The sequence below is a fragment of the Phacochoerus africanus genome, chromosome 9 (genome assembly GCF_016906955.1).
Source record: "Phacochoerus africanus isolate WHEZ1 chromosome 9, ROS_Pafr_v1, whole genome shotgun sequence".
Taxonomy (NCBI): Eukaryota; Metazoa; Chordata; class Mammalia; order Artiodactyla; family Suidae; genus Phacochoerus; species Phacochoerus africanus.
The window spans coordinates 95,876,337-95,903,105 of record NC_062552.1 but is presented as its reverse complement, the minus strand read 5'-3'; the positions used below and the strand labels follow the sequence as shown (position 1 = coordinate 95,903,105).

At 48.0% G+C, this 26,769-nt stretch overlaps 1 protein-coding gene across 3 annotated transcripts in view; it reads right to left on the bottom strand.

Annotated features, from left to right (window-relative positions):
• The window catches only part of SUSD6 (sushi domain containing 6), an 87,466-nt gene that overhangs the window by 37,744 nt on the left and 22,953 nt on the right, over positions 1-26,769 (bottom strand). The window contains exons 2-3 of one of the 3 annotated variants that reach the window (XM_047796566.1): positions 9,767-9,825; positions 6,866-7,066 (exon numbers count right to left, since the gene is read on the bottom strand). In XM_047796566.1, the coding sequence (XP_047652522.1) occupies positions 6,866-6,986 (121 nt within the window). In that variant the 5' untranslated portion in view covers positions 6,987-7,066; positions 9,767-9,825. Of the gene's footprint in view, positions 1-6,865; positions 7,067-7,219; positions 7,423-9,766; positions 9,826-26,769 lie in introns of those variants that run through there. The other 2 variants (XM_047796567.1, XM_047796565.1) reach the window with 2 other exon arrangements.

The window sequence follows — 26,769 nt, the reverse complement described above, 5'->3', positions numbered from 1 at the left end:
GGAGCCTGAGCGGAGCTGCACTGGCTCAAGACACCACCGGGTCCTTTGCAATCTGGCCTCCGGCGTAATGAGGTCAACTGCGAAGCAGAAACACCCGAGGCTCCACTCACGTTGGCCCCCACACTTTGCTGTGCCAAGACCAGTGCTCTCGAATACTGACAGGGAGCTCCCCACGCCCACTCAGTCCCCGTCTGGTGGTGACAATCCCAACGACATTCTCTTGTGCCTCCCACCACTGCCAGAGTCAATAAGGCCAAACTGTCAGAACTCAAGCCAGCAACAGTACACACACAGGTCCCGCCCTCTCCCGGGGAGACACGTGTCCACTACACATGAAGAGCGGACCGTCACGCCCTCTGTATTTCATAAAGTGTCGCCTGTTCCTCAGAATAACAAAGGCCAGAGCAGAATTATTTTATCACCCTGCGTGTACTTGGCCATGCTTCCTGAAACACATTTCCCTTCCTTGACTAACACACCAAAAATACTTTTGTGAATCTGAAAAGAAAAAAAAGCCGTGCTGAGAAGAAACCTTGAAGAGAATCATCTGTTGATCTTTCCCACAATACTTCCCAGAATTTCGAATGATTAAACAGGTGTACTTTTAAAAGATCTGGCTACTGGCAAAACCAAGAAGTCAAACAAGGGGAAAACCTCGTCCCTGGGGAAGCAAGTGAATCCAGGTAGGAAAAGGCTCTTACGAGAGGAAAGGCTGTCAAATAAGAGCTAAGAAAGGAGGAGGAGACAAAAGGCCTACCGAATAGAGAGATAAGAAGAGAATTCTTTTTTTTAAGTCTAATGTCGTATTCTCCCGGAGTTGTTCAGGAATCCTTTAAAATGTAATCCTTCAGGAGTTCCCATCATGGCTCAGTGGAAACAAATCTGACGAGCATCCATGAGGATGCGGGTTCAATCCCTGGCCTCAATTCAGCGGGTTAAGGGTCCGGCGCGTTGCCCTGAGCTGTGGTGTAGGTAGCACACATGGCTCAGATCCCACGTTGCTGTGGCTGTGGTGTAGGCCGGCAACTACAGCCCCAATTCGACCTCTAGCCTGGGAACCTCCAAATGCCATGGGTGGGGCCCCCAGAAGATGAACAACACAAAAAAATAAAAATAAAATGTAATCCTTTAATCACATCACTGTGCTAAGGACATGAAATATGTCTTTAAAAGAACAGACCCTTGGCCTTCTCAGTTTTATACGGTTTCAAACATAACTCTGCAAGTTCCGAACACAAAGCAGCCATGAGGAACCCCAGCTCTGAGCCTCGCTGAAGGAAAGGGCTTACTGTGAGGCCACCCCGCTGGTTCCTGGGCACCAACATCACAAAGGGGCACTACTGCTCTTTTCTACCTGTCTTCACATGTGGGATGCCAACACGTGGCATTCGAGAAGTAGGGACTTGTGGACTACAAGGAACTCACGCAGTACGTATTTAACTCAGTATGAACTGAACTGAACCTGACAAAATCCAAGACACATGGAAGAAATAAGGAGCACCTTCCAAACTGAGCTAGTCAGCCGTGCTGTCAGAAGTGTAGGCCGGCATCAGTGGTGCTCAAATCTGGTCTTCGAGCCTGGGAATTACTTCTCTGTATGCCAGGCAATCCTCTAAGTGCATCACACAGTCTCTCTTATTTAATCCTCACAACAATCTTATGAAGCAGGATCACCCACTGTCTTCCCTTTTCTAAGGAAACAGAGACAGCGAAGGCAGGCAGATTATTTACGGTTCATATGGGTAGGGAGGAGTGGAGGCAGTATTCACTCTCATCTTCCAGTGACTTCAGAGCTCAGGCTTTAGGTTGGCCGAAGGTGAGGCAGGTGAACGGGGCTGGAGGAAACCAGCAGCCTGCACCCCTCCCGTTCACACCGCACCATGGAAAAGTTGTCTCTAAACACCGCTGTCCTTGGAGTTCCCGTCGTGGCTCAGTGGTTAACGAATCCGACTAGGAATCATGAGGTTTCAGGCTCAATCCCTGGCCTTGCTCAGTGGGTTAAGGACCTGGTGTTGCCGTGAGCTGTGGTGTAGGTAACAGATGCAGCTTGGATCGTGGCTGTGGCTGTGGTGCAGGCCAGCAGCTGTAGCTCCCACTGGACCCCTAGCCTGGGAACCTCCATATGCTGTGGGTGCGGCCCTAAAATGACAAAAAATAAAAAATAAACACCGCTGTCCCTCCGGGCCCCAAAACCAAACACAAGGCAGGCCAAGGTCACTCCTGATCTGGCCACAGTCCAGACAGCCAGCTACTCCAGCACCAGCCACCCGGATGGGAGGGCTGCTCACACCCTCTGCAGGCTCCCACTGCTGGGGTGACACCGAGGAAAGGAATCTCCCAGTGGGGGTAAGAGCTGGTGAAAGAATTCATCCGCAAACCTACCGAGAATAATTAAAGACTCTGAATGCTAATCCTATTTTGTTTGTGTGACCCCCCTTTTGCAGAAAAAGTTAGGCAGGGAAGGACAACCTCTAAACTTGCAATTAAGGCTAGGGGAGTGGGGCACTTTTGTTTGGTAGGTGTAATCTGTGTTTAATGAGGGCTTTAACCCAGAAGAGAGCCACTCAGGTGTTCAGTTTGGTAGACTCCTGGTTTCTTTTGTTGGAAAGTTACGGGGCAAAGTTCGTGCCACGCGCTGGTAATGTTCTAAACATGGCACAACAATCAGCCTGCAGAGGGTCATTTCTCAACGTCTTTTCATGACGCCAGGGTTCAGCAAGCTCGATAATGACCCACCCAGCCTCCTCCCACAACCCCCAAGTGTTTTTATAGTCACAGGTAATTGCACCCTGGAGAGATTACATCACGTCGTCAGCAGGGTTTGCAGCTGACAGGAAGATGCTCTGCGGATGTTTTGGGAACTACAGCCTCATTTAGCAAACAATTTGCTGTGGTCCCTATTGTTCCCTTCCAAGAATAGACCTGCCTTGGCAAACCGTGTGCCTAAACCAGGACCCAAACCACCAAGCGCCACTGTAGATCAGAACAGAGACAACCACAGAGGTAAACAGGGCAACCCAGGGACGACTCCTGTACCCTTTATCCGGGGAAGAAGACAGACGGTGTCTTTCTTCCTCTGTCAAAATAATCCTCTGAAGGTTGATCTGAATGCCCCAATAGAGCACCCACACGAAACAGGTCTCAAAGAAGCCTGCCACGCAGCACACGTGGTGTGGGTCTCAGCAGAGCATGGCAACAGGGTCAGACAGGCTGAGCACAAACCCCGGCAGCTTCACCACCTACCAACTGTTGGTCTCTGAGCAGGTTACCTAGCTTCTCTCTGCCTCAGTTTCTCATTTGTGAAGCAGTTACATGACCATCCAGCTCAAAGGCATTCTGAGAGCTTTAAAATGTGATACCACAGAGTCTGACACATACATAATGCTCCATACACATCGTTTCCCTACCTGTCCTCTCTTCCCAGCTCGGCGTGTGTTGTGTGTTATCTCTGACTCCAGGTCCTTTCAGAGATGGTGAGGTGAGCCAGGGCCACCTGCCAATAGCTCTTTGCCACAGCCCTGTTAAAGGCCAAAGCCACACCATTCCCGAGAGGCTCGTTCTCAATGTTTTCTGTCTTCAGTAAACACTAGCCGCCTGGCTTTCTCACTCAGCCACACTGAAACTCAAGTGGCTGCCTGCCCTGCTTTAGGTGCTTGTGGCCCCCTGAGTGTCATGGCAATATCTTAAAGGGGAAAACATCAGAAACAAGTAAGATACTGAGTTTTTTCAATAAATATGCTCAGAATAGGGAGCGAGCGAAAATTAAAAGCTTTTTACATGAGTCAGCAAGGTAGCTGGGTTAAGATCACCCAACTAAGCAGATAATGGAAGGCAAAAGGGGGATCCTTCCTCAACTCTTCAAGTTTGACATTTCCTCCTAATCTCTCATCCCGAACCCAATAAATGACTCCAGAGTTTGGGTATGTTTTTTTTGTGGTTTTTTTTTTTTTCTTTTAGCTGTGCCTGCAGCATGTGGAAGTTCCTAGGCCAAGGATCGAACCCATGCCACAGCAACAACCCGAGCCACTGCTGTGACAACACCAGATCCTTAACCAGCTGAGCCACATGGGAACTCCTCTCCAGTTTTTTTTTGTTTTGTTTTGTTTTGTTTTGTTTTGTTTTTTAGGGCCACACCCAAGGCATGTGGAGGTTCCCAGGCTAGGGTTCTAATCGGAGATACAGCTGCCAGCCTATGCCACAGCCACAGCAATGCCAGATCTGCACCTCGACCTACACCACAGCTCACGGCAACGCCGGATCCTTAACCCATTGAGCGAGGCCAGGGATCGAACCTTGTCCTCATGGATGCTAGTCAGGTTCGTTAACCACTAAGCCACAATGGGAACTCCTCCAGTTTTGTTTTTCAAAGACAGCAGAGATGTCACCTGCATGAAGTCCCCTGCCCAGCATGACTCAACAGTAGGTCACATACCATCCTTGTTATTATTACTTAGGAATTACACTGCACATGTTATATGTCGAGTGCCTCCCAATCATTTTTATTAGTCTATGCAACACTGACCTAACACCCTTAAGTATCTTACTTCTGTTTTACAGGAGACACAAAGAGGTCAAATGATTTACCTAAAGCCATACACAGAGCAAGTTTCTTAAGATCAGGTAGAGAGACCTGGGAGAGGCTGCAAGATGGTTTGGGATCCTAATTCTTCCCCAGCCCAAGAAAGGCAAGTTGCGTGGTATGAACACAGATCTTGTTTTTAAATCTGGTCTACCCCTGCAGGCGACCAAGTGTGAAGAATAAGATAGGCTTCTTTGGCCACTCTTTTTTTAGGACTGCAGGTCCTAGGGCTCGAATGGGAGCCACAGCCACAGCAACACTGGATCTGAGCCACATCTGCAATCTATACCGCTGCTTGCTGCAACACTGGATCCTTAACCCACTGAGTGAGGCCAGGGATTGACCTGCATCCTCATGGATATTAGCTGGGTTCATTTCCGCTGAGCCACAATGGGAACTGCCCTTTTGCCACTCTTACAAAGGGAACTTTCAATAATTCTCTACATCTCTGCTCAAGGCATGACCAAGGGAGAAGCTGAACTGAATGCTTTCTGTAACCCCTTCTCTGTCATAAACACAAATCCTGAGCTGCAGATAAGAGGAACCAGGATGGAAAATTGATCCCTGAACACGACATAGGTAACTTTACCTAGAACTTCATCCCAGAACTCTCAAGTGCCTCTTCACACATGATTCTTTTCTTCCAAACCTGAGCACTTATGACCAAGACTAGGGGCTGTATTTATGCCCAGAAACTGTGCAAATGCCCCCCACCTCCCACCCAGAGGATGCTTGCTGACCCGTACACAGTGGGATTCTCACAGTTAGGAATGTGTGAGGACACACGAGCATATGCAAGGTCTACAAGAGCTCACTGCGTAACAGGCACCCCACTGAAAAACACCTCTGGAAGGAGTCTTCAGGGGCAACCACAGGAGCAGGTAAGAAATGCAGGGAGAGGAACAGGAGACCTTTCCTGACCTGAAGTGCCTCTCCTCGACTGAGAGTCTCGATTTCTTGGCAAGCTTGCTTGGCACGCTGCTCATGGCAGGCACGGCCATACAGGTGTGCTCTGGGTTTCAGGCCAAGGTGTGGGCGCCTCCCCCAAGAAGCCATTCCGGAGAGAGGGAAAAACATCACAACGTGGTGCCCTGAATCTAAGTAATGGTGAACCCCCTTCCCCTGCCTGAACCCTGCTCTGTGCCAGTACATGCGTTTTATGGGGAGTAAAAGTCTGGGCAGGGGTGGGGGGTGGGGGTGGCAGGGGAGGAAGGATTCTTTGTAGATGGGGAGGAAATAAAAAACGACACAGCCAACTTTCCCATCCTGGTCTGAGCCCACACTAGAGCCATATATTTTTCCATACTGGAGAATAATAATCCCTTTATCCAGCCAGTCTGGAACCATCAGTCCCTGATAATTGATTTCAGACCCTGGATGGAAAGTTGGGAAGGTGTGGGTAGATGGAAAATGGGGTGGGGGATGGGAAGAGGGAAGGAGGAAGCCCATAAAAGAGAGTGGAGGAACTGGGGGATGGTTTAATGAAGCTCAAGAGGCCAAGGCCTTCAGACATGAAGACAGACGCTCTGCCCGAACACTGCCGAGTAACACGCCGAGACGCTGCCCCAGCAGAGCCCCGGAAAAGGACAGTGGTGGTAGTAGCGCACCAGGCACTAGGCGAGGTTCTGGTCCTGCCCTGCCATGAGCTGGCCCTGAGACCCTGGGCAGGTGCACAGCCTCTGAAGTCCGTCCTAGCCCTGCCCAGTGCTTCTTTCCCACTCCGACAGCCACTCCACTCATATGCACTCGTACTGAGCACAGTTCGTTCTGGGCTGAGGGTAAGGTAGCAAACCTCTTCTATAAAGGGCCAAATAATTTAAAGTCTAAATATCTGGGGCTCTGGGGTGGGGGGGCACATGGTCTGTGTCACTCAACTCTGCCATCACAGCACAGGTGAGGGAACTGAGGCTTACAGTGGTAGAGATTCCTCCAGGTCACAGAGCCGGCAAGCAGAAGGACAGCGCTGTGAACACGGCCATTTGAGCCCAAGGCCCTCACCCTTACCTGCACATCACACTCCAACTTCTACACCTCCGTCCTGCCCATGATGACTGCTGGGGGAGGAGGTGACGATGTCATCCCCAGCAGGTTCCTACACAAAGCCCTCTGGCTGGCTCCCTGCTCTGTCACAGCACAGAAGCCCCCACCCTCCGCTCCCTTGGCAACTGCTCCGGCACAGACACGGAATCCCCTCCACCAGCCTTCGGGAGAAAGGATGGTGCTGAGGCTGCCCCCCACCGCCTGCCCGCCGGTCCCCCCCACCACAGAAGGCTGGCTGGGACTCACCTGAGGCGAGTCCGTCTCCAAGGAGGGTGCTGAGAATCACCAGCCGAAGGAAGACTCCATGTCCTACAGAGGCCGAGGCAAACGCTGAGGTGCTCTTTGGTGCTATCCTGCCATGGCACATCTTTTATCCGTGCAAGTTATTTAAAAAAAAAATTAAAAGCCAGAAGTAAGAACTCTGAAGTCAGCCCAGGGTAGATTCACCTACAAAAAAATAAAAAACAAGGACATAAGGTAAGGAAGCCATATGACACGCCAAGTTGAAAGAATTCTAGCAACTGAATTTTTGCTGCCCGGAGAAAAGACAAGCACACAAGTGGCTTTTCAACTCCTCCCTGGGGACATGCCAGGGCCTACAGCAAGCTGCCACCAGCGTCAGCATCCAGGAGCCAGATCCTTGCAACAGGACACAGAGATGGAGAAGGCCAGGTTGAGCAGAGCTTTCAGAAACTGCTACGGCTCTGCCCTGCTGCCCGCCTTGGAGGCTCCAGCAAAGAGGAGGAGAGAGACAGCTGCTGACAGAGAGCTGCTACACCAGAGTCTGGCTTTGCCTTTGCCACTGGACTCAGAGCAAGTTCAACTAACCAAATAGTAAAAAAAAAAAAAAAAAAAAATAGAGGACACGTGTCTTAAAGGGAGAAATGCACCGCCTAGAGAAGGAATGCAGCAGCGGGAGCCAAGGGCCCCTGGCTCGGCCTGCTCAACCACCAGAGGCTGGATGAGCCCTGAGGATCTGCTCTGACTCGACAGCCACGAATTTCAAAAATGGACTAATTAATCAAGGCTCACCCAGCACACCTGCGACCCCAGAGGCCACATGTGTTGGCTGTACTTGACAGTGACTGAGGGGAGAACGGGTTATAACTGTTCATCAGCCCCACCACCCACTCTAGCTCAGACAAAGACTTCAGAAAAATAGGAACCAATATCTTAAAAAAACAAAACAAAACAAAAACTAGGGATCAAGACTTTTAAGGATTTTTTTCTACTTGTCTTCAGAGAAGTAGAAGGATTGACAATATATCATGATATAGGCCTACTGTATTTTAGTTAACGCATTTGATTTCACGTATTCTAGTTTATAACAGGTATTCCAATTAATAAGGTTACACTTTCATTTTAAATTCCATACACACCTCCTTCTCCACTAAGGCTTTATGGAAACGGGTAAGGGAGCCTGCCATCTGCAACCCTAATAAAGGAGGTCCCTGAGACTTGGCCGGGGATGTCACCCAGACCTGATTTTAACCCATGTATGAAGGCTGGACGCAGGGCTATGCAACCCTTCTGAAGAGAGTTACTGCAAACAGCAATAGGAATGATCTCAGTCCAAAGTAAAACCATCTATGAGGGTCTTCCATGAATATGAGCCAGGGGTTTGAGAGCAGAGCTAGCCACTAGGTCCTTTTCCACTACCACCAAATAGTTATGACTAGCAGTCTTCCGTCCCCAGCTTTTACCCAGACTCCACCTTGAGCCTTTACAGCTAGAGAACAGGCATGGTTCATGGAGAGGTCTGGTGGGGGAGTCTGTGAGTGACCCAAAACAGTACCCAAAACCATGGGTGTGTAAATGTGTGGAATGTGTCAACATTTATGTCGCTAAGAATGGTAGGGTCAGAATGCCAGAATTCAAATCTGTTTCCTCTTTTATGACCTTGTGGCCAAATTACTCTCTTGGCCTCGGTCTTCTCATCTGTAAAATGGAGACAATTAACTACACCATCTTCATAGTGTTGATGTAAGGATTAGGATCACAAAGCGCCTGACACAGTGCCTGGTACTTTGCAAGTCCTCAGAAAACACCAGCTGCTATTGCCGTCCTGATTATTAAGAAGATCTGAGCACCAGGGATCTTGGAGGTCACCAGGCTTCACCTCCTCTTTTGACGGATGCCAAAACTAAGGTCCAAAGTGTTAAAGGATGTGCCCAGGGCCACCAGCCAGGCAGCAATGGTGTACATGCAGCCACAGCAGCTAACCCGACCAGACAGTCATCATCCCCTCGAGGCAAAAACCAGTGGCTTATTGAGGATGACACCTGCTGGTGCCACGTCACAGCACGTGCACAACAAATACCTCTGCAGTGAACGCACGAGGCCAGGTGAGGGTGGCGTTCAGTGTTTGGCGGACAAGTGGAGGGGATCAGGAAAGATCACTCAGAAGAGGTGATGCCAAACAGACTGCTCAAGGATGTGCCTAGTGGAAAAGGAACTGGAGACGCCAAGTTCAAGTGGATCGGAGCAGTGGGGACAGAGCACTCCTGGTAGATGCTAGAGGCAGGGGCTAGACTAAGTTAAAACTCTATCCAGAAAACCATGCAGCGCTTACAAGGATTATAAATAGGAAAGTTATAACACCAAATTCATTTAGGAAGATCACTCTGGCAAGGATTTTGGAGGACTGGCATGGGGCGGGGGTGGCTACCATGCGGTAAAGACCCTTACATTTAGTATTTTATAATACGGTATATAGAGCTCTCTGGAGGACAATGTGACAATATCTGTCCCCCAAATGCTCATATTCTCTGACCCATCGATTCTGCTGCTATAATCTGTCTTGAGGAATCACATGTATTCAATGATACACACGCAGGATATTCAGTGTGTTATTTAGACTGGAAACATACTGAAAGGGGACTGAGTGAAATAACTGACCACACACCCATATAATAGAATACCATGCAGTGGTTTAAAAAGAACTGGGGGCTCAGTCTGTACTACTATGGAATGGCTTCCAAAATTCGTATGTGAGGAAAACCGTTTGTGTGTATGCATGTGTTTTTAAACACACTCACACCCCTGTACACACTGAAAATCTCTCTCTGGAATTGATGCACAAGAAACTGGTAGCTACCAAGTACCGTCAGGGAGGGAGGACTGGTATTAACAGGGAAGAAAACTCACCTTTCACTGTGTGTACTCCCTTCAGCATCCTTGAGTGCTGCACCTTGTGTCTGCCTTGCCTATTCACACCAATGGATAAAACACAGAATAAAAGTAACACAGCAAGGCCTTCCTGCTGGCAACCTATGTCCTCCCTCAACAGACTGATCGACACTCCAATAAACCTGACTGCTCCCTCTGCCAGGAACACAGTCAGCTTCAGGCTCAGCTCAAGGGTCACGTCCTGGAGGAATTCTTTTTTGACACGTCACACCACGCCCATCGCCAGCAGAACTCTTCTTACTCTCAAGTGCCCTGAGCACCCTGCTCTGATCGCACCCTAGCAGGTTACTTCATCTGTTTATCTGTCTCACCCTATTAGGTTCCAAGTTCCTTGAAGGCAGGTACTGGTGAATTACTCAACTTGGAATCTTCAAGAGTCGGCACAGGGCCTGGTACCTGACAGGCAGGCAGCAAATGTCTGCCAAGCTCATGAATACTCATGGGAGGAGCCAGTATGGAACCAGGGAGAGACGCACACTTATGAGAAGGAAACAGCTGGTTCCCACCTTACCACTTAAAGCAGCTACCTGGGCCAAGGGACCAACTCCATCATGAAGCCTAAGACCTGACCAAGTGCAGAACAAAGATTGAGTGGTGGGAATGGGGGCTCTGCAGAGAAAAGATGAACAGAGGGTAGTCATGGACTGTTCACACACATGGCTGAGCCAAGGGCTAGTGCTTCGGAAACAGTACAGAGAAAAGTGAATCCCCACCACCCCAGTGTTATCGCCCAAAATGGGAAAACCCAGCTCCCGTGGAGAAAGGGTCACACTATATCTAATCATTCAAAGAAAGGATCTGCTTTGAAAACTGAATTAAAAAAAAAAAATAACGTCTGTCCTTGAATTGTGGATTTAGATCAAGTAAAAAGAAAAACACTTAGAACAAACTACGACTTGGTATTCATTATCCCTAGAGAAACACAAGCAAAAGACTAAAAAAAAAGAAAAAAATTTTCACTTCAGTATTCCTTTGGTATGCTGGTGACCACTTCCCCTGATTTAAAAAAAACCAAAAACGTATGATTTAGAGACAGAAGGTAGAGCGGTGGCTGTCAGGGGCTGGCAGGAGGGAGGAATGGGGAACTGCTGTTTAATGGGTATAGAGTTTCAGTTCTGCCAGATGAAGGGTTACGGAGACGGACGGTGGTGATGGTGGCTTAACATTATGAATGTACTTAATACTACTCTTAAAAATGGTTAAGATGGTGGATTTTGTTTTATGTGTATCTTGCCACAATTAAAAAACAAACAAACAAACAAGCAAACAAAACCAGGGAAAAATCATGATTAAAGGGGAAGCTGGAAGTAACACGCCTCACTCTCCCAGCCTGCGCCCAGCCATCCTCGCAAGGCGTACAGCATCTAAACCAGAGCTGAGGAGACAGGAGACGGCCTGGCGTTACCAGCTGCCACCAACCGCCAGCTGGTCCTAAAGGTTCTCTGGCTCCCATTTTCACAGACGGGCTCTGGGGTCTCTCTCTCAGCCACGTGCTTCTCTTTGCATAACCATCTCCTCCCCCAGCAGCCAGCTTTCCCTTCTGAACACCAGGTGAGGGGGAGTCATGGAAGATCTGCCTTCTCCCTTCTCATCTTCCTTCTTGGGACTGAGGCTGCCACGCCGACAGCCTGTGGTAAAAGGAGACCCCCGTGAGCTACTGTCAGCCCCTTAGGGTGAGAATCTGGCCTCTCCCCGCTCTGTGAATCCAAAACATCAAAAGCTGAGTGACTGTGCTCTGCTGAGGGTGACATTAGGAACTCTCGTCTCCTGTCCAGGACGGGCCTCCAAGAGGAAGACTCTGAACTTGGGCAGGAACTTCCCTCGTCTCTGCCTCTGGTTCAGCATCTGCAAAATGGAGCTGCTGCTTCCTTTGAATTCTCTCACCAGCTCCTGTGAGGCTCCAGGGGGACAAAATGTAAGGGACTGCTCTGGAGACCCGTAAGGCTCAGGTCCTTCTATTTCCAGTCTGAGCCGACAAGCCGAGACAGCAGAGGGCGACCTGAGAAGCTGCTCGTAAAAACGATGACAGGCATGGCAGGCTTCTGGTGCTGAAAACAACCCGTAACTCAAGCTCAAAGTTCACATAGTTTGCTTGCTTGCTGTTGCCATAGATGCTTCCAGATTAACCAAAGAGCCTGCTCAGATTAACAATATCCTTAGAGTCACCTTGAAAAATGACTCCCAGCCTAGGGAGGCAGCAGCACTGGCAGGGCCAGGCGTGAAGCAGCCAGGGCCCCCGGTCCCCTAGACAGCGCCAGAGCCGATCTCCACAGCCCACAGGCCTGGTCGCCCTGGGGCCTATCCCTACGATGGGGAACGTCACAGTCGTGTCACACTCTCCTGAGCTCTCCTCTCTGGAGGCAGAGGGTCCTGCCTGGGCCAAGCTTGGCTCCCAGGGGCGAGGTGGGTTTCTCTACAGCTCCATGAGCTCAGCCTCGGTTCACACAGAATATTCAGGACAGATTATTCCCTGAACCACAGCAATCTCTCCATGAGTCATGAGAGGGACCTGGACAGGTAAAGCCAACATAAATCCTTTCCTTGCCTCAGACTAGTCTGGAAACTCTAGAATAAGCATTAGCTCCTTTGATTAGCCATCGTCACCAAGCCCGATACCGCCAGGTGACCAGGGGGAGACAAAGGAACAGTTCATGAAGTCGGAACAGAAGTCAACCATGACGTCCTAGCCTGTGAAGATAAGAAGTGCTAACTGTGAGGTCCAAAGCTCCCCAGAGGGTGTAGCAAGAGAAGGGGTGCCCTCCCTTACCTACCCCCGTGAGGTCCCCCCGCTTCTTCTCTCCCACTCACCCTAAACTGGCTGAGCCACAGCTGCAAAACATACAAAAATGTTTATCAGATCTTAATGCCTCCCACTCCCCCGCCTCCAAACGACCAAATTACATGACTTCTAGGTGGCTTCAGTTTACTCTGTTCCTCCCTGGAGATAAACGGCTCCTTCCAATCCTGCTAACAACCTCTGTATCGCCCCCTTCTCTTGTGCCACTAACTTCTGACAGCTTCTACAGGTACAAGGTTGTCTGCTGGACTTTGGAGATCCTTGACAGCCATAATGTTACTTTATCCATTTCCTTTTCATCTCCCTCTCCAAAGCCCAAAGGACCCAAACATCAAAACTGTCTTCAAACTTACCTGCTACAAACCACAAAGCTAACCCTCAGCTTTTCTCAGAAGCCACCTAAGCCAGGGTAGGGGAGGTGTCTTGTCTGTCTGGAAATGCTCACTGCCTCTTCTCGGTCTCACACCTTCCCCTGCCCTGCTCCTCACGCTGCAGACAGCAAGAATACCAGCAGACACCCTAAACCTTCTACAGTCTCCAACATCTCTTTCCTAGAACCTAGCAGCAGGATGACTGTAGCATGGACCTGAATGCAGGAGACAGCCCTGAGTCCCGGCTCCACCCCTCAATGGTGGGTTGGCCTCAGGCAAGCCTATCATGCCTCCTGGTCCTCAGGGGACGGGTCTGGATGATCCCCAATTGTCCCTTCAGCTCTAAGGAATCTGGAATGTCTTCTAGGGAAGAGGAGGAGCCCCGAAGTATTTCCTTTGAAAACATATGTCAACAAAAGGTCCCACTAGAAGGAAGAAATGTTAAATCCATCCTCTATTCCTCGTGAGCGGTCCTCTCCCCCTGCAGCTCCCATGACCTATCCCAGCATCCACCTCCCTCTGCACTGCAGCAAACTCAGGAGACTCCACTTTCCCATTTAGAGCTTAATCAATCCATCAGCACATTTGTATAGACCATCCGTACATAGTGTTCCTAAAGTGCTTTCCAAAAATAACAAACATCTAACAACAACAACAAAAGCTTCTGCACACACGGTGTGCACACACACACAAGGCAATAGGAATCGAGAGAGAAAGAGAAAAGGCAGAAGAGAAGGACAGAAGAGAAGAAAACAAGACAGTCTCAAGACAGGACAGAAAAAAGGAGAGAGAAGGCAGAGTGCCTGTGAGCAGGAACTTGGCTCAGGCCATAAATTTCTGGCTCCGAAGGCAGGAAACTACTTCTTTAGACGGACGGGCTGAACTAGGACAAATCACTTCGCCTCTCTGAGCCTCTCTTTCCTCATCAGTAAAACGAAACAATTCAAATGCATCTCTCTCAGGAAGGCTGGATCTATGGAAAGATCCTGGCGACCTGGGCCAGCATCTCTGGTCTGCTTGGATGGTCTCAGTTGGGTGGTCCAGGGTAAGTTAGTTTCAGTTCCCAACTATAAACTACGTTAAGTAATATCTACCTCACTGGGTTGTGACGAGGTAGAAATAAAGATGAATCTAAAGGCTCAGGACAGTGTGTGGAATTTTTTTTTTTTTTTGTCTTTTTGTCTTTTTAGGGCCACACATGCGGTATATGGAAGTTCCCAGGCTAGGGGTCAAATTAGAGCTGTAGCTTCGGGCCTACATCATAGCCACAGCAACACCAGGTCCAAGGGCACGTCTGCGATCTACACCACAGCTCATAGCAATGCCAGATCCTTAACCCACTGAGTGAGGCCAGGGATTGAACCCACATCCTCATGGATACTAGTCAGGTTCATTAGCCCCTGAGCCACAACGGGAACTCCAGTGTGTGGAATACTGGGACCTCAAATTAGTGCTGGCGAAGGCCCCTTTCTGCTCTAACAGCCTGTGACTGAGCCCCCACCAGACTGCCAAAGGTCACCACTTCAGCTGGGCTGGAAATGTATGCCCTGAGAATAGGCTCAAAACACAAAGTTAGTTTAGATAAAAGAAGAGCCAATGAGTTCAAGTGAACCTCCAAAAGTCTCACCCATAAAGTGCTAAAAATATTTCTTTTAAGGAACTTAACATTCCCTCCCCTCAACGTTAATAATCTTGTATGTAAATATACTGAAATGTTATTTGTGTCTCAGGGAACCTAGGTTTTCTAGCCCGAATATATTGTAGCAAAGGATAAGGGCACAGAGCTTACATGTCTGAGACACATACACACACTCACTACCTCATTATATAGGTGCCATTACCCTCACTTTACAGATACATGGAACTGAAGGGACCTCGAAGTCTTCCCTCCTCCTGCTTTCCTACTGCAAAGGGCTCCCTGCTCTTTTTTCCAAATACAAGGTCAAGCTTATTTGCATCTCCTCTGGGAAGATTCATCAGTTGAGCCCACAAGTATGATAGGCTCTTCTGAACCCAGAGTATCACTGCCTGGAAGACTGGGAGAACCCACCGTATCCTTCCCCAAGGCCTGCTCACAGTGACTTAACTGCTGAATGCTGCATTTACTGCAGGTAGTAAACGCCTACAGAGACAACCAACTCTGCCTCTGTCTATGCCCCAAAGTGCTCAACATTTACTTGTTCACTGAAAGAGAAAAAAAGATAAACCCAAAGGTATAACTCCTGTAGGAAATACAAGATGGCACAGTAGCAGCAGATATAAAACATGAGGGGAAATGGGTACATAAGTCCTCAAGTTTTGCCAGGTAGCAAAACAGATGCTTGGCAGAAGTGGCTGAAATTGGTTCCTGGAGCCCAGAGATACATCTATGTGTCATCACACCCCTCTGCTTGGTTCCCATCAGAGCCGAGTGGAGCAGGCTTCAATGCCCACTTGGCAAATACACTCTGGGAAGCTGATTTGCTAAATCTGATTTCTTAGGGCTCTGTGTTTGCAGTGACTATACTGCAATTCAGCAAATATTTACTGGCTGTCTTCAGTGCAAGGCTTGGGTGAACAGAGAGATGAAGTGGGGCACAGCTCCTACTCTCAAGGAATTCACAATCTAGTGAGAGGAACTGTATGTTTATCTATACAACGCTGTGAAACTGTAACTAGGTTTTGTTTTTAATTTTAAAAAGTGGCGTGAGAACACAGAGGAAATTAAGAATGAAGACTTCTGGTTGGGAGGTGGGGGGGGGCAGTCAAAGAGAAAGCTTTGAGCTGGACCTTGAAGACTGTACACAGATTTGGTGAGCTCTCTGGACAGTGTTGCATGAATAGGGCTAATTAAAAAGGAAGAAAAAAAAGAGGAAGAACAATTCACCAAGAGGATGGCAGAGGGAGAGAGGAGAAATAAACAGCGATAATTTTGTCTGTCAAGACCCTCTGAATGCTGCTGTCGGCAGCAAGAAATAAATATCTATCTACCTTCATTCATGGGGATGTTTAGGTGCTAGATTTAGGTTTTCAAATATGTACTCACTCATAGCTGTGCAGGAAACACCTCCTCCAGGTCAAAAATAGCAAATCCAAGAGAAATGGCTAAAGCAGTTATGTTTACTTTTTACCATCTCTGTGGACTGCTTTCCAAAGGCCCACAAGTGGGATGGTATAAACAGGTCTGTGTCACTTCCTGGTTCTCAGGCCTTCTGCTACATTCCCAGTCGGTCTGGGAAGGCTGCCTATTTAAAAATAAACTGTAAAAACTCACCCAAAACCTCAACTCTAAACCACTCTTTCCTCTGCTTCATTCGGTTTCACTGAAATTAAAAGGGGCTGAACGAGAAATGAGACAAAAATGACCAGCGAGAATGAATTCCCAGGTGAAAACAAAAATACAGGCTCCCTGAGCTCAAGGTCAGGAGACTTGGAGTCTGCTCACGTTCTGCCTCTAACCAGAAAACTTGACCTTGACTAAGCAAGACGCTTCATCTCTTTGCACAAATAGCTGCTCAGCATCCTCTTAACCCAAATATAGTTATCCAATCTTTCTGGACCTCAGTTTCCTTATCTATAAAATAGCACTAATAGTAGCTACCTCCCAAGGCTACCACAAGTATCATACGGGAAATACATGTAAAGCACTTAGCATAGTAAGTCACCAAAAATGCTAAGTGTTATAGTTATTTCCAGCCATCATTACTGTCACCATCATCTGAAAATATAAGGGTTGAGCTAGATGACCACTGCTTAAAGAGCATCTCTGGCTCCAAAATCCTGTAATTCTTCAAGTCATCGTCTCCTTTTCTTCCTTCTCTCTTTTCTTTCCTTTTTTTTTAAGGGCATTAGATAGAAAGAAGGGGAGGTCAACTTGGGGAAGCATGACAGTTACAAACGCATCCTCAATGTTTATGTTAGAAAATACAACTAAGGAAACCCATCAATGAGCTAAAGGGGGCAAGTCACTCTCCCCAGGGGAGAAGTCTTACCTATTACTTGCAATGAAGCCACAGCACATGGCAAGTTCACCCCGAACACACTGCCTCTATTGCCCTGTGCATGAAGGACAAACGACCTCCTGCACCAGCACAATCCAATTTCACCCACTTCATCTTTAACTAGGAGCAGCTCCAAGAGAGCAGGTGGCCAATCCACCCACTTCTAATAATGACTAATCCCCCCCAAAGTATTCCTGTTTTGAACCAAAAAAAAGTGCCTTTTCCTTAATATAATTTGAATGTGGTCAAAAATCAAATGTCCTTGTCCCCAAATTAGAGTGAAATCAGAGGTGTTTGGCTTTATCAAGGCCAAAGTGCTAAACTGTAACTAAAATCAGATGAAATTTAAAAAATGTTTTCTCTTATTCACTCAGCATCCACAATGTGCCAAAGGTTGTAGAAGAGCCAAAAATGAACCGGCTTGAGATGAGTGAGAGCAATAAAAGGTAATGCCTAGGTTTTTGGCCTGTGACTGGGTGAAAGGCTGAAGGTACCGGAGGAGGAAAAGAACACAGATGGACGGCAGGCCTTGGTGAAGAATGTGATGAATGTAACTCAGGTTATTCTCAGACGGGCTGAATTACAGGTGCTTAAAGGATATCCAAGTAGAAAGATCGAGCAGGTAAATCAGAAATGAGGATGAAGCTCTGCAAAGTGCTCCAAGCTTGGGATACAGCCCTGGAGTTATCAGCCTGTACGTGAGGGTTCAAATCATGTGAAAGAGATGACCTCACCCGGGTGAGAGAGTTGAGTGAGAAGAGACTCAAGACAGAATCCTCGGGAGAACACGTAACTTTCCCAACAGGCACATCGAGGAAGGGGAGACCAGGGAAGGCACCCTAAAAAGCACAAGGAGAGCAGGAGCCTGTGCATCACAGCTGTCAAGGAAGGGACAGAGGGATGCAAGGAGGATGTGAGGAGGAATGGCAGATGCAGCAAAGGTCCAGTAAATGAAGACTAAAATAACGCCCACTGGATCTGGCCACTGGGCTATCACTAGTGATCTCAGCAAGAACAATTTGACTATACTGGTGAGGCCAGATCAGGCTGAATTTAACATGAATTCAAAGTGAGAAAGCAGACACAATAAGGGTCAAAACTTTGGCAGGGGGGAAGGAAGGAACTGGAAAAGAAGGGAGAAGACAGACTGGATGATGGCCAGGAGAAGTGTGTATAAGTTGTACCTTCTCGGTTAACCCAAGGATTTGAGTTAAAGCTTCTGGAACTTCCCAGACAGCTCAGAGACACCCCCAACCCCATGGAGTGTCCCCTGAGCTGACACTCCTACACACTATGATTTGGCCAATGCTAAGGAGACACTGGAGATGAATATTTAAGACCTGCCTGCTTCCTTAATCTCCAACAAAAGCAAAAGGCTCTCCATGCCATCACCCCTCTTCCAAAATGCCTACCTCTTCTGTAGGATTCAGGACAAGTGGTCAACCTAGTGGCAGGGCCAGAGAAATGGCCTTTCCTAGTGTCTCTCAGGCCTGAAAACTCTCCATAAATATGGTCTCAGTTTCTGCTATTTCCCTCCTTTCCACTCCAATGTCACCTGAGTATTTTCCCTGGAGCTTCTGGGTCAGGTTCAGGATCCTAGGAGCATGTTCTTCACCTCCATCTGCTGAAGCTTAACAGCCCCAGAGAACTTCCCAGAGAGCTCAGAGACACCCCCAACCCCATGGAGAGTCCCCTGAACATTCAGAGCAAACAAGACACTGTCTTCTGACTCCACATGCTCTCCACCTTGTGTAAGTTCTGAGACGCCTCCTAATTTACAACCAAACCATGACTCTTCCTGTTCTCCTCCTCACAAATTGCCCAAACTTCCTGTCAGCTGTCAAGGCTGGACTATGAGGCTTCAAGCAAAAATGAAACGCAGGAGCCTGCCTACTACTGTTCCTTCCCTCATGATTAGTCCCACCCCCCAGCCCCACCTCTGCCCTTACATGACCCCCTCTAGGTATAGCGTCCCTCTAGTTCTAGCTCCAGCTCTCTCCATCAAGCCTGGGGAAGAAAGAAATCCGATTAATCCACAAGAAGGAATATTCCCTTAGCTCTCCAAACACAGGCTCAAAAGTAATCAAATTAGTCAAAGTTCAGGCAGAGGTAGCAAATGAAGAACTTCATAAAATCCAGGGATTATTCTAGAAGATGTTAAGAGGGATTGTGATAAACATGGCAGATGAGAAAGGAACATCAGCAGTTCCCGTTGTGGCTCAGCGGTAACAAACCAGTATCCATGAGGACATGGTTCGATCCCTGGCCCCAGTCAGTGGGTTAAGGATCTGGTGTTGCTGTGAGCTGTGGTGTAGGTCACAGATGTGGCTCGGATCTGGTGTTGCTGTGGCTGTGCCGTAAGCCGGCAGCTGCAGCTCTGATTCAACCCCTAGCCTGGGAACTTCCATATGCCACCATTGCGGCCCTAAAAAAAAGAGAGAGAGAGAAAGAAACATCATAAATTAATGAGGGAATCTGATATCTCCCTCCAGACAAGCTATCTGGACTAATTCCCAACACAAACCTTTCCTAAAGAACTTACTGACTTCATTCAACACATATAATGGACACCTACTCATGCTAGATTCCATGTATGGTACAAAGACTGGGGGGGGGGGGGGTCACAACTTTAAAGAGTTTACAATCTACTGGGCTCCCCAGCAGACAGGTAACACAAATAACTACAATGAGGCGGAAAGTAAAAACACATGGGAACACACAGCCAAAGTGTCAAAGACAAAACAGGAATGTAAATGGGAGCCAGAAGAGGGAAATAAAAGCTAATTACAGAATCAATTACCATGTGGCTTTTAGAGTCATACAAAGGTAATTCAAATCCTAATTCTGCCTCTTGCTTCTGAGGGGTGCGGGGTGTTCTGCTTGACCTGCAGCGAGCCTCTGCTTTGTCGTATATAAAATTAGGGTAGAAATACCTATTTCAGAGAACTGTGAAGAGTTCGTGATTCACCCATTTTTAAAGAGTTTAATATAGTATTTGGCACAGAGTGAAACCAGGTTAAGATGGAAGGGCCACTGCACATAGAAATTCAGCATTCCTCCTCTCCCCCCACAGGACTGTCGGGGCCCTAAATGGGCAGGCAGCTGAGCACCTGCTATTTGCTCATCGAATTGTGCCTATTCAATTAGTTACCCAGGTACAATGGGATGATGGTCTGGAGGTACAGGAAAGAGCTCCAAGAGTAAGTATATGTGTACGTTCATGCCAGGATAACTCCTGGAAGCACACACCCAGGGTTCTGCTAGAAAGCATAGCATTAGATCACAGGTACAGTTACAGATTATACCATGTGCAGCGTGACACTACACCATGCTTTTCTTTTGGACAATGTAGGTATTCAATAAATGACAAACTTACATGAACCTAGCTTGAATTCCCAACAAAATTTGTCTCAATGGATCCATTCAGCAAGTAAACATAGGCAGACAAAGACATTCAAGGTTAAAAATTGGTCTGAGGAGTCTAATGGAATAACAGGGTCTAGATTTACTCACCTTTCTTAACAACTAAAAAAGATATGATGCATGAAATAACGTTTTTCAGACATTCAACAACAGCAGCAAAGGGCAGTGATCCTTGAGAAAAGAGAAAGAAATAGAGTGAGCCCTACTAGTGCCCCATCTAACTCCCTAAGGCATCTTCAGGCCACAGAGTAGGGATAGCAAAGCTGAAAGCATTCAACAATTCCACTGGGCTGAAGAGACAGAGTTGGGAATTTGGGGATGCCAAGATGCCTGGAACATGTAGGGCAAAGTAACCAAAAGGAGGGAGCTATAGAGAGAAAAAACTCCAGAGATTTGCAGAGGTTGAGTCCTGATCCATCATATGTTTGCAGAAACTAGCAAGGCTAAGGGAAGAACCACAGGGAAGAAGGAGGCAGTTTTTCTCCCAGAGCTCAGAGAGCCAGAAATTTACAGGTTCCCACTGGCCAAAGTGGAAAAATCTAATCACGAGGCACTGGAAGGAATCTTCAGAAGGGTTTGGCCTCAGAAGTGGGGCTATCCTAGCCCTAGACTAAAGGCTGGCTTGGACCCACTCTACAAAGCTGAGAACCAAGGCTTGAAAGCATCAAACCAATTCTAATTATTAACTGAATTGCTCCTGAGAACAAAGCCAAAAAGTATTTAAAGGAATACAAAAGTTGCCAGCACCCAACAATGTGTGACTATGGCTTCAACTCAAAAATTAACAAGCATGCAAAGAGGAGTTCCCGCTGTGGTGCAGCAGGTTAAATACCTGACATTGTCTCTGCGGTGGCGTGGATTCGATTCCCAGCCCAGCACAGTGGGTTAAGGATCTGGTGTTGCAGCAGCTGTGGCGTAGGCTGCAGCTGTGGCTCGGATTTGAACCCTGGCCCAAGAACTTCCATATGCCATGGGTGTCACCAAAAAAGAAAAAAAAAATTAACAGGCCTGCAAAGAATCAGAAAAATATGACCATGACATATGGTCACATGACGAGAACAATCAAACAACAGAAACAGACTTAGAAATGACACAGACGACAGAACTGGTGGACAGGGATGTTCTTACCTCTATGACAAATAAACTCTACGCGTTCAAGAGAAAAGAGGAAGGCGTGAGCATGATGAGGAGAGCTATGGAAGGCATAAAGAAGACTTAAATTGAATTTGTAGAGGGGTAAATACAAACATCTGAAATGAAAAATATACAGGATGGGGTTAACAGATTAGACCCTGCAGAAGGAAAAAAAAAAAAATTAGTGAACTTGAAAACCTAACAACGGAAATTACCCAAAGTGATACACACAGAAACATCAGTCATCAGGATGACAATATCGAGCAGCCTAACAGGTGTATAACTGGAGCATGAGGAGGGTGCACAGGTAGGCACAATTTTTTAAAAATGACTGAAAATTTTACAAATCTGATGAAAACTATAAACTCATAGATTCAAGAAGCTCATCAAACTCCAAGAAGAAGAAGCGCAAAAAGAAAATACAAGGCACATCACAGTCAAAATGATGAAAATTGGCATTAGAGAGAAAATATTAAAAGCAGCCATGAGAGAGTAGGAGAAGAACAAAGAATTCTAGCAAGTCTACTGTTATAAACAATGCAGCCCACGAGGCAATGGAGCATCATGTTTAAAGTATTGGGAGAAAAAAATCAGTCTGACACCAGTTAAGGACCAGTTAAGGACCAGTCTGACACCAGTTAAGTTCCCATCATTTTTTGTGCTCCGCAGTAAGATTTTTCAGGGAGGCCTGCAGTGAGCACAGGATGGAAGCTCAGTGGTCTTAGAAACATTTGCAAGTACAGTATCCTATGAAGAATAAAAAGGGGTTAAAGACCATCTCAGGCTCATACAAAGGGGCATTTACCCATGTTTTATAACTATGTACTCAGAACAAGAGCGATTACAGCTCTGATGTAGACAACACAACACATCGGCAAATAGACAAGAAAGGTCTATCAGAGGAGTCATCGCATAGCAGAAGAAAACCAAGTAAGAAATAAATCGTAAATCTCATTAAGGATTGAGTTAGCCCCGCCAGAGGGAGGGGGCCTCTCTCCCTTCAACGACACAGCTATTGATTAATATGGCTGACTGGCCTTTACAGATTCAGATGAAATTTTTTTTTTTTTTTTTTTTTGGAAAATGAGAGCATGCTCCTTGAGAAGTAGGTAAGAATAACTCAGAGGTGGCTGGGAGGTACTCCATTTTTAGCTATGCGATCCAGCCCAGGGTAGCACAACCTCCTCCTCATTAAGCACCCTGGGTGGCACCTCACTCTTCCAAGTCCAGGCTGGGGCTCTACCCTCCAGGGGTAAAGGGCATTTATCTGTCCCAGGCACTGGCTGGTCTGGTCTCCCCACTAAATTATAAACTAAACTACAAGGTCCCAGGAAAACCGGGGCCCCATCTGTTTTTTATGCTTTCTTTGTAACTCTGAGACAACCCTGTTTTCAAAAAACCACTGCATAAGTGCCTAAGACGGAGGGGCCCTCCTTCACAAAATACTTGCTGCCCGAACTAGTGGTTTTCAGCTGGGGGATCTTTTACACCCCACCCCCGACCCAGAGAATCTGACAACATCGGGAGGCATTTTTGATGGTCATAACTTGGGGGGGGGGTGCTACTGGCATCTAGAGGGTAGGGCTCAGGGATGCCACTAAACATCCTACAGGACAGCCCCCCTAGAACAAAATTATTTAGCCCCAAATGTCAACAGTGCTGCAGCTGAGAACCCTGGCCTTAGGGGACCAGAGCTGAGCTGCAGCAGATGCCAAGAGATGTGTGCGCATCTCGCAAATTCCCTCATACCACTGGAAGGCCTCTTGTCCTACCACCTGTCCCTGAACATCTGGATCCTCCTGTTGTCCCTAACTCAGGTTTATGGTCCCTCAGAGAGAGAAGCTTAAGAGTTCAGACACCTGGGTTTTCTGTCCAGCTCTGCCACTAGCCACACTGCATTTGCCACAAAACTCTTCTGGGCCCATTTCCTCCTCTGTAAACTAGAAGGGTTGGAAAAGATGATTGAACAGTTCTTTCAGCTCTAAAAATTCTATTTGAAACGCTAGCTTTGGCCTTATTATGAGCCAAAGAGAAAGGAGAAGGATCCAGTTTAGCGGTAAGTGTGCAGGTCCATCTCTTCTACCGTGGAGCCCAAACTTGGCCAAGGGGAGCTCCAGAGAAGCCAGGAGCTCAGGTACAGGGGCCCAGGAAAGGCCAGGCCCTTGGGTGTAAAATAGGAAAGTCCTTAACAGCTTCCCTCCTGCTTTTCTGGGTTCAGGCTTTTCCATCAGTGTTAAAAGGAGGAGGGGGAGGCTAGGCCCTTGCTATTTTGCAAAGTATGGGCCACTGAACAGCAGCCCTGGCATGACCTGCGAGCTTATTAGAAACACTGAATCCCAGCCTTCATCCTAGATCTACTGACTGAGAATCTGCATTTTAATATGATTCCCCAGGTGACTCCTAAGCTAGTTAAAGTTCGAGACGTCCTGGTTTAGGACATGCTGCCCTTCTAGTACCTGCTTTGTCATCTCCTCACTTATAAGGATGGCTTTCAAGATTCTGATCCCATTCTGCCCTCATTGCACCTCCTTGCACAGTTTGTGCACATGTACCCACACACACCACTGTAGACCTCCAAACCCAGAGTCACCCAGAGTCACGGGGACAGGTTCCTTTCTCCCTGCCTCTTTCCTACATCCATACAAAGCCAGGAAGAAGCAAGGCGTCAAGCACAGGCCGAAGCAGTTTTTCCCAGTGATTCAGCCCACTCCTGCTGCTCAAAGACGCCCCAGGAGAGGGATGGAAAAGGGGGTGATGAACCCAAAGGTACAAACTCTGATGGGAAGAGACTCATCATCTGCATCTGAACAGAGACCAACAGGGGTCCGAAGTTTCATTTCTAAAGTTTTTTGGTTTTTGTTTTTTGCTGCTGCTGTCTTACATTACAGGAAGATTCTTGGGGCACGGGCTAAAGGGCAAAGCGCTCACACACACACACACACACACACACACACACACACAGTAAACAAAAACACAGCAAGGCTTCTCCCGGGGGTGGGGGCAGCTGGAACAAAGCAAGACCCTGATGAAGGGTCACAGGGAGAGCGCTGGAAGAGAGGACAGAAGGAGGGGAGGGAGGGGGCTGGGCTCAGCTGAGCACTCAGTGCCCTGAAGGAGATTAGGCTGCTGCTCACCCCTCACCCCACCCGCTGGCAGAAGCAGCAGATGGCCCAGCCAGGCAGCTGGCAGAGGGGCCATCTGCACGTGCCTGCCCGCCCCGCCCCAGGGCTGACAAAGAGCCAGAGGAGCGGTGCAAAGTCCAGGCCCAACCTGGGTGGAAGCAGCACCTTGAAAGAGCACCCTGGGGGCAGGTGGCAACGGCACCCAGTGCTCTGCCACCACGAGAAGAACCTCGAAAACAACTCTAGCATTATCCAAGGTTCTCCTGCACACACCTCTGCTGCCTCTGGTCAGTCACCTTCTTCACCAGGAGCAGACTCATGGGTCTGTTTTGGGACCTTAACACAGTAGAGCCGAAAGTCCAATCTCTCCGTGTTAGGAGGGAGAAACTGAGGCCTAGACAGGGACCAGGACTTGCCTGGGGACACAGGGCTTGTCAGTAGCTGAACTAAACCTTGGTTCTTCCAACTCTTGACTAAGCAAGGTTCCCTGAAGATCTCCCAATCGTAAGCTAACCTCAGACAGAGTGCCAGTCCCAGCACTGTTCTGCCCTGTGCTCTGTCCATTCGGAGCCCCCGGGAATGGCTCACGTCCAGGCCCCCGCCAGATTAGGAAGTCTGGCAACACAGTCTCCAGGAACTCCTACGCAGCTTGTGCACAAACAAGAGCTGCTAACCTGCCTCTTCCAGAAAGGAGTCAGAAAGCACACACGGCAACACTCAAGGTAGGCTGTAGTTTTGGAGGGTGTGGGTGGGTGTGTGTGTGTTTGCGTGTGCGTGCGCACACGCGCGTGCATGAACGAAGAAGGGTTCTTCTGAGAGCTGAAGGAAATTATCAGCCAACACAGAAACGGAGGCAAGTCTGAGTTACTGCCAAACCAGACAGGCTTAATTAAGACTCTTCCCCAGGAAGCCCACCCTCTCCTCTGGTTGGTCACACTAACTTAGCTGTGAGAAGCAGTCATTTCAGGGAAGCTGAAGACCTCGCTGTTGACCTAGCCTTGGGGGACGGGCCATCAGCCAGGGACCAGGCCTGGAGCATCAGGGCACCTCCATATCCACCTTCAACAGCACTTGCTCCATAAAGGTTCCCCAGCCTCCAGCCGGCAGCCCACTCTGGATCAGTGAGTGTGCAGGCCAGAAGAACACTCTCATTAGCATTTCAAGTGTAACCCTCTACAGAATCCAAATAAAAAGCACAGTTACTCAACTGCAAAGCAGAGTTCCTCTTCTTCCCATAACCAAACAAAGATGCATGTCTACAACCAGCTAGCTGGTTAAAATTGTGCTGAAAGAGGCTAAGGGGCACTAGGGTTAAGTCCATTTACTAACCTCATCTAGACGCCTGGCAAACCCCAGCTCCAAGGCCTTGAAGCATCAGTGAATTAAAGCACCCTAATGATCAGAAATCTAAATGCCCTCAGATGCTGCCTCTGACCCCACACTCAAGTGCAATCATCACAAGCTGGACCTGGCCTTCAGGGCCAACACCAGCCCAGGATCCTAGACATAGATATTCAGGGCCAAAAAGTGGCATGCCAGAAAAGCTGACTTACACCAGGGCTGAAAAGCAATGTTTGGCCTAGTACAACAAAGAGGCCATAATGGGCCCCGTGTACCCCAAACGCCTTCACATCTGCCATAAGGAACCTCTGGGCAGAGGGGTGAAGGGGGTGTGCTTTGGGGGTGGGGGGAATGGAATCAAGATATTATAGCTCGACTTCCTTCTCTTTCATCCAAACAACAACCCTTTAGAACTTGCCCTCCTGAAAGGCCAATGCAGTTCTGATTTCCAAACCTCACTGTTTGAGAGAACTTGTTTTCTCTCTTTGCTTTTTTAAACAGATGAATGCTCCCCTAGGGGAAAAGCAGCTGTAAATACAGGAGAGGGCAGAAAAAGAACCCTGCTAAGAGTTCCAGAGGAACCATTACACTACTGTGAAAAGGCTTCTCCAAAGAAGCAACACACCCCATTCCAAACAGAAAACACACAACCGCCTTCAAAGTACTTCTCCAAAGGGTAACCTTTGGGCAGATGGTTTCTCTACCCTTCACGGCTGGTGCCTCCTCTACTCAACACTAAGACTCTAACATAGAAAGAGAGTTAGTGATTTTCTTCCTGGGAGCCTTAAAAGAA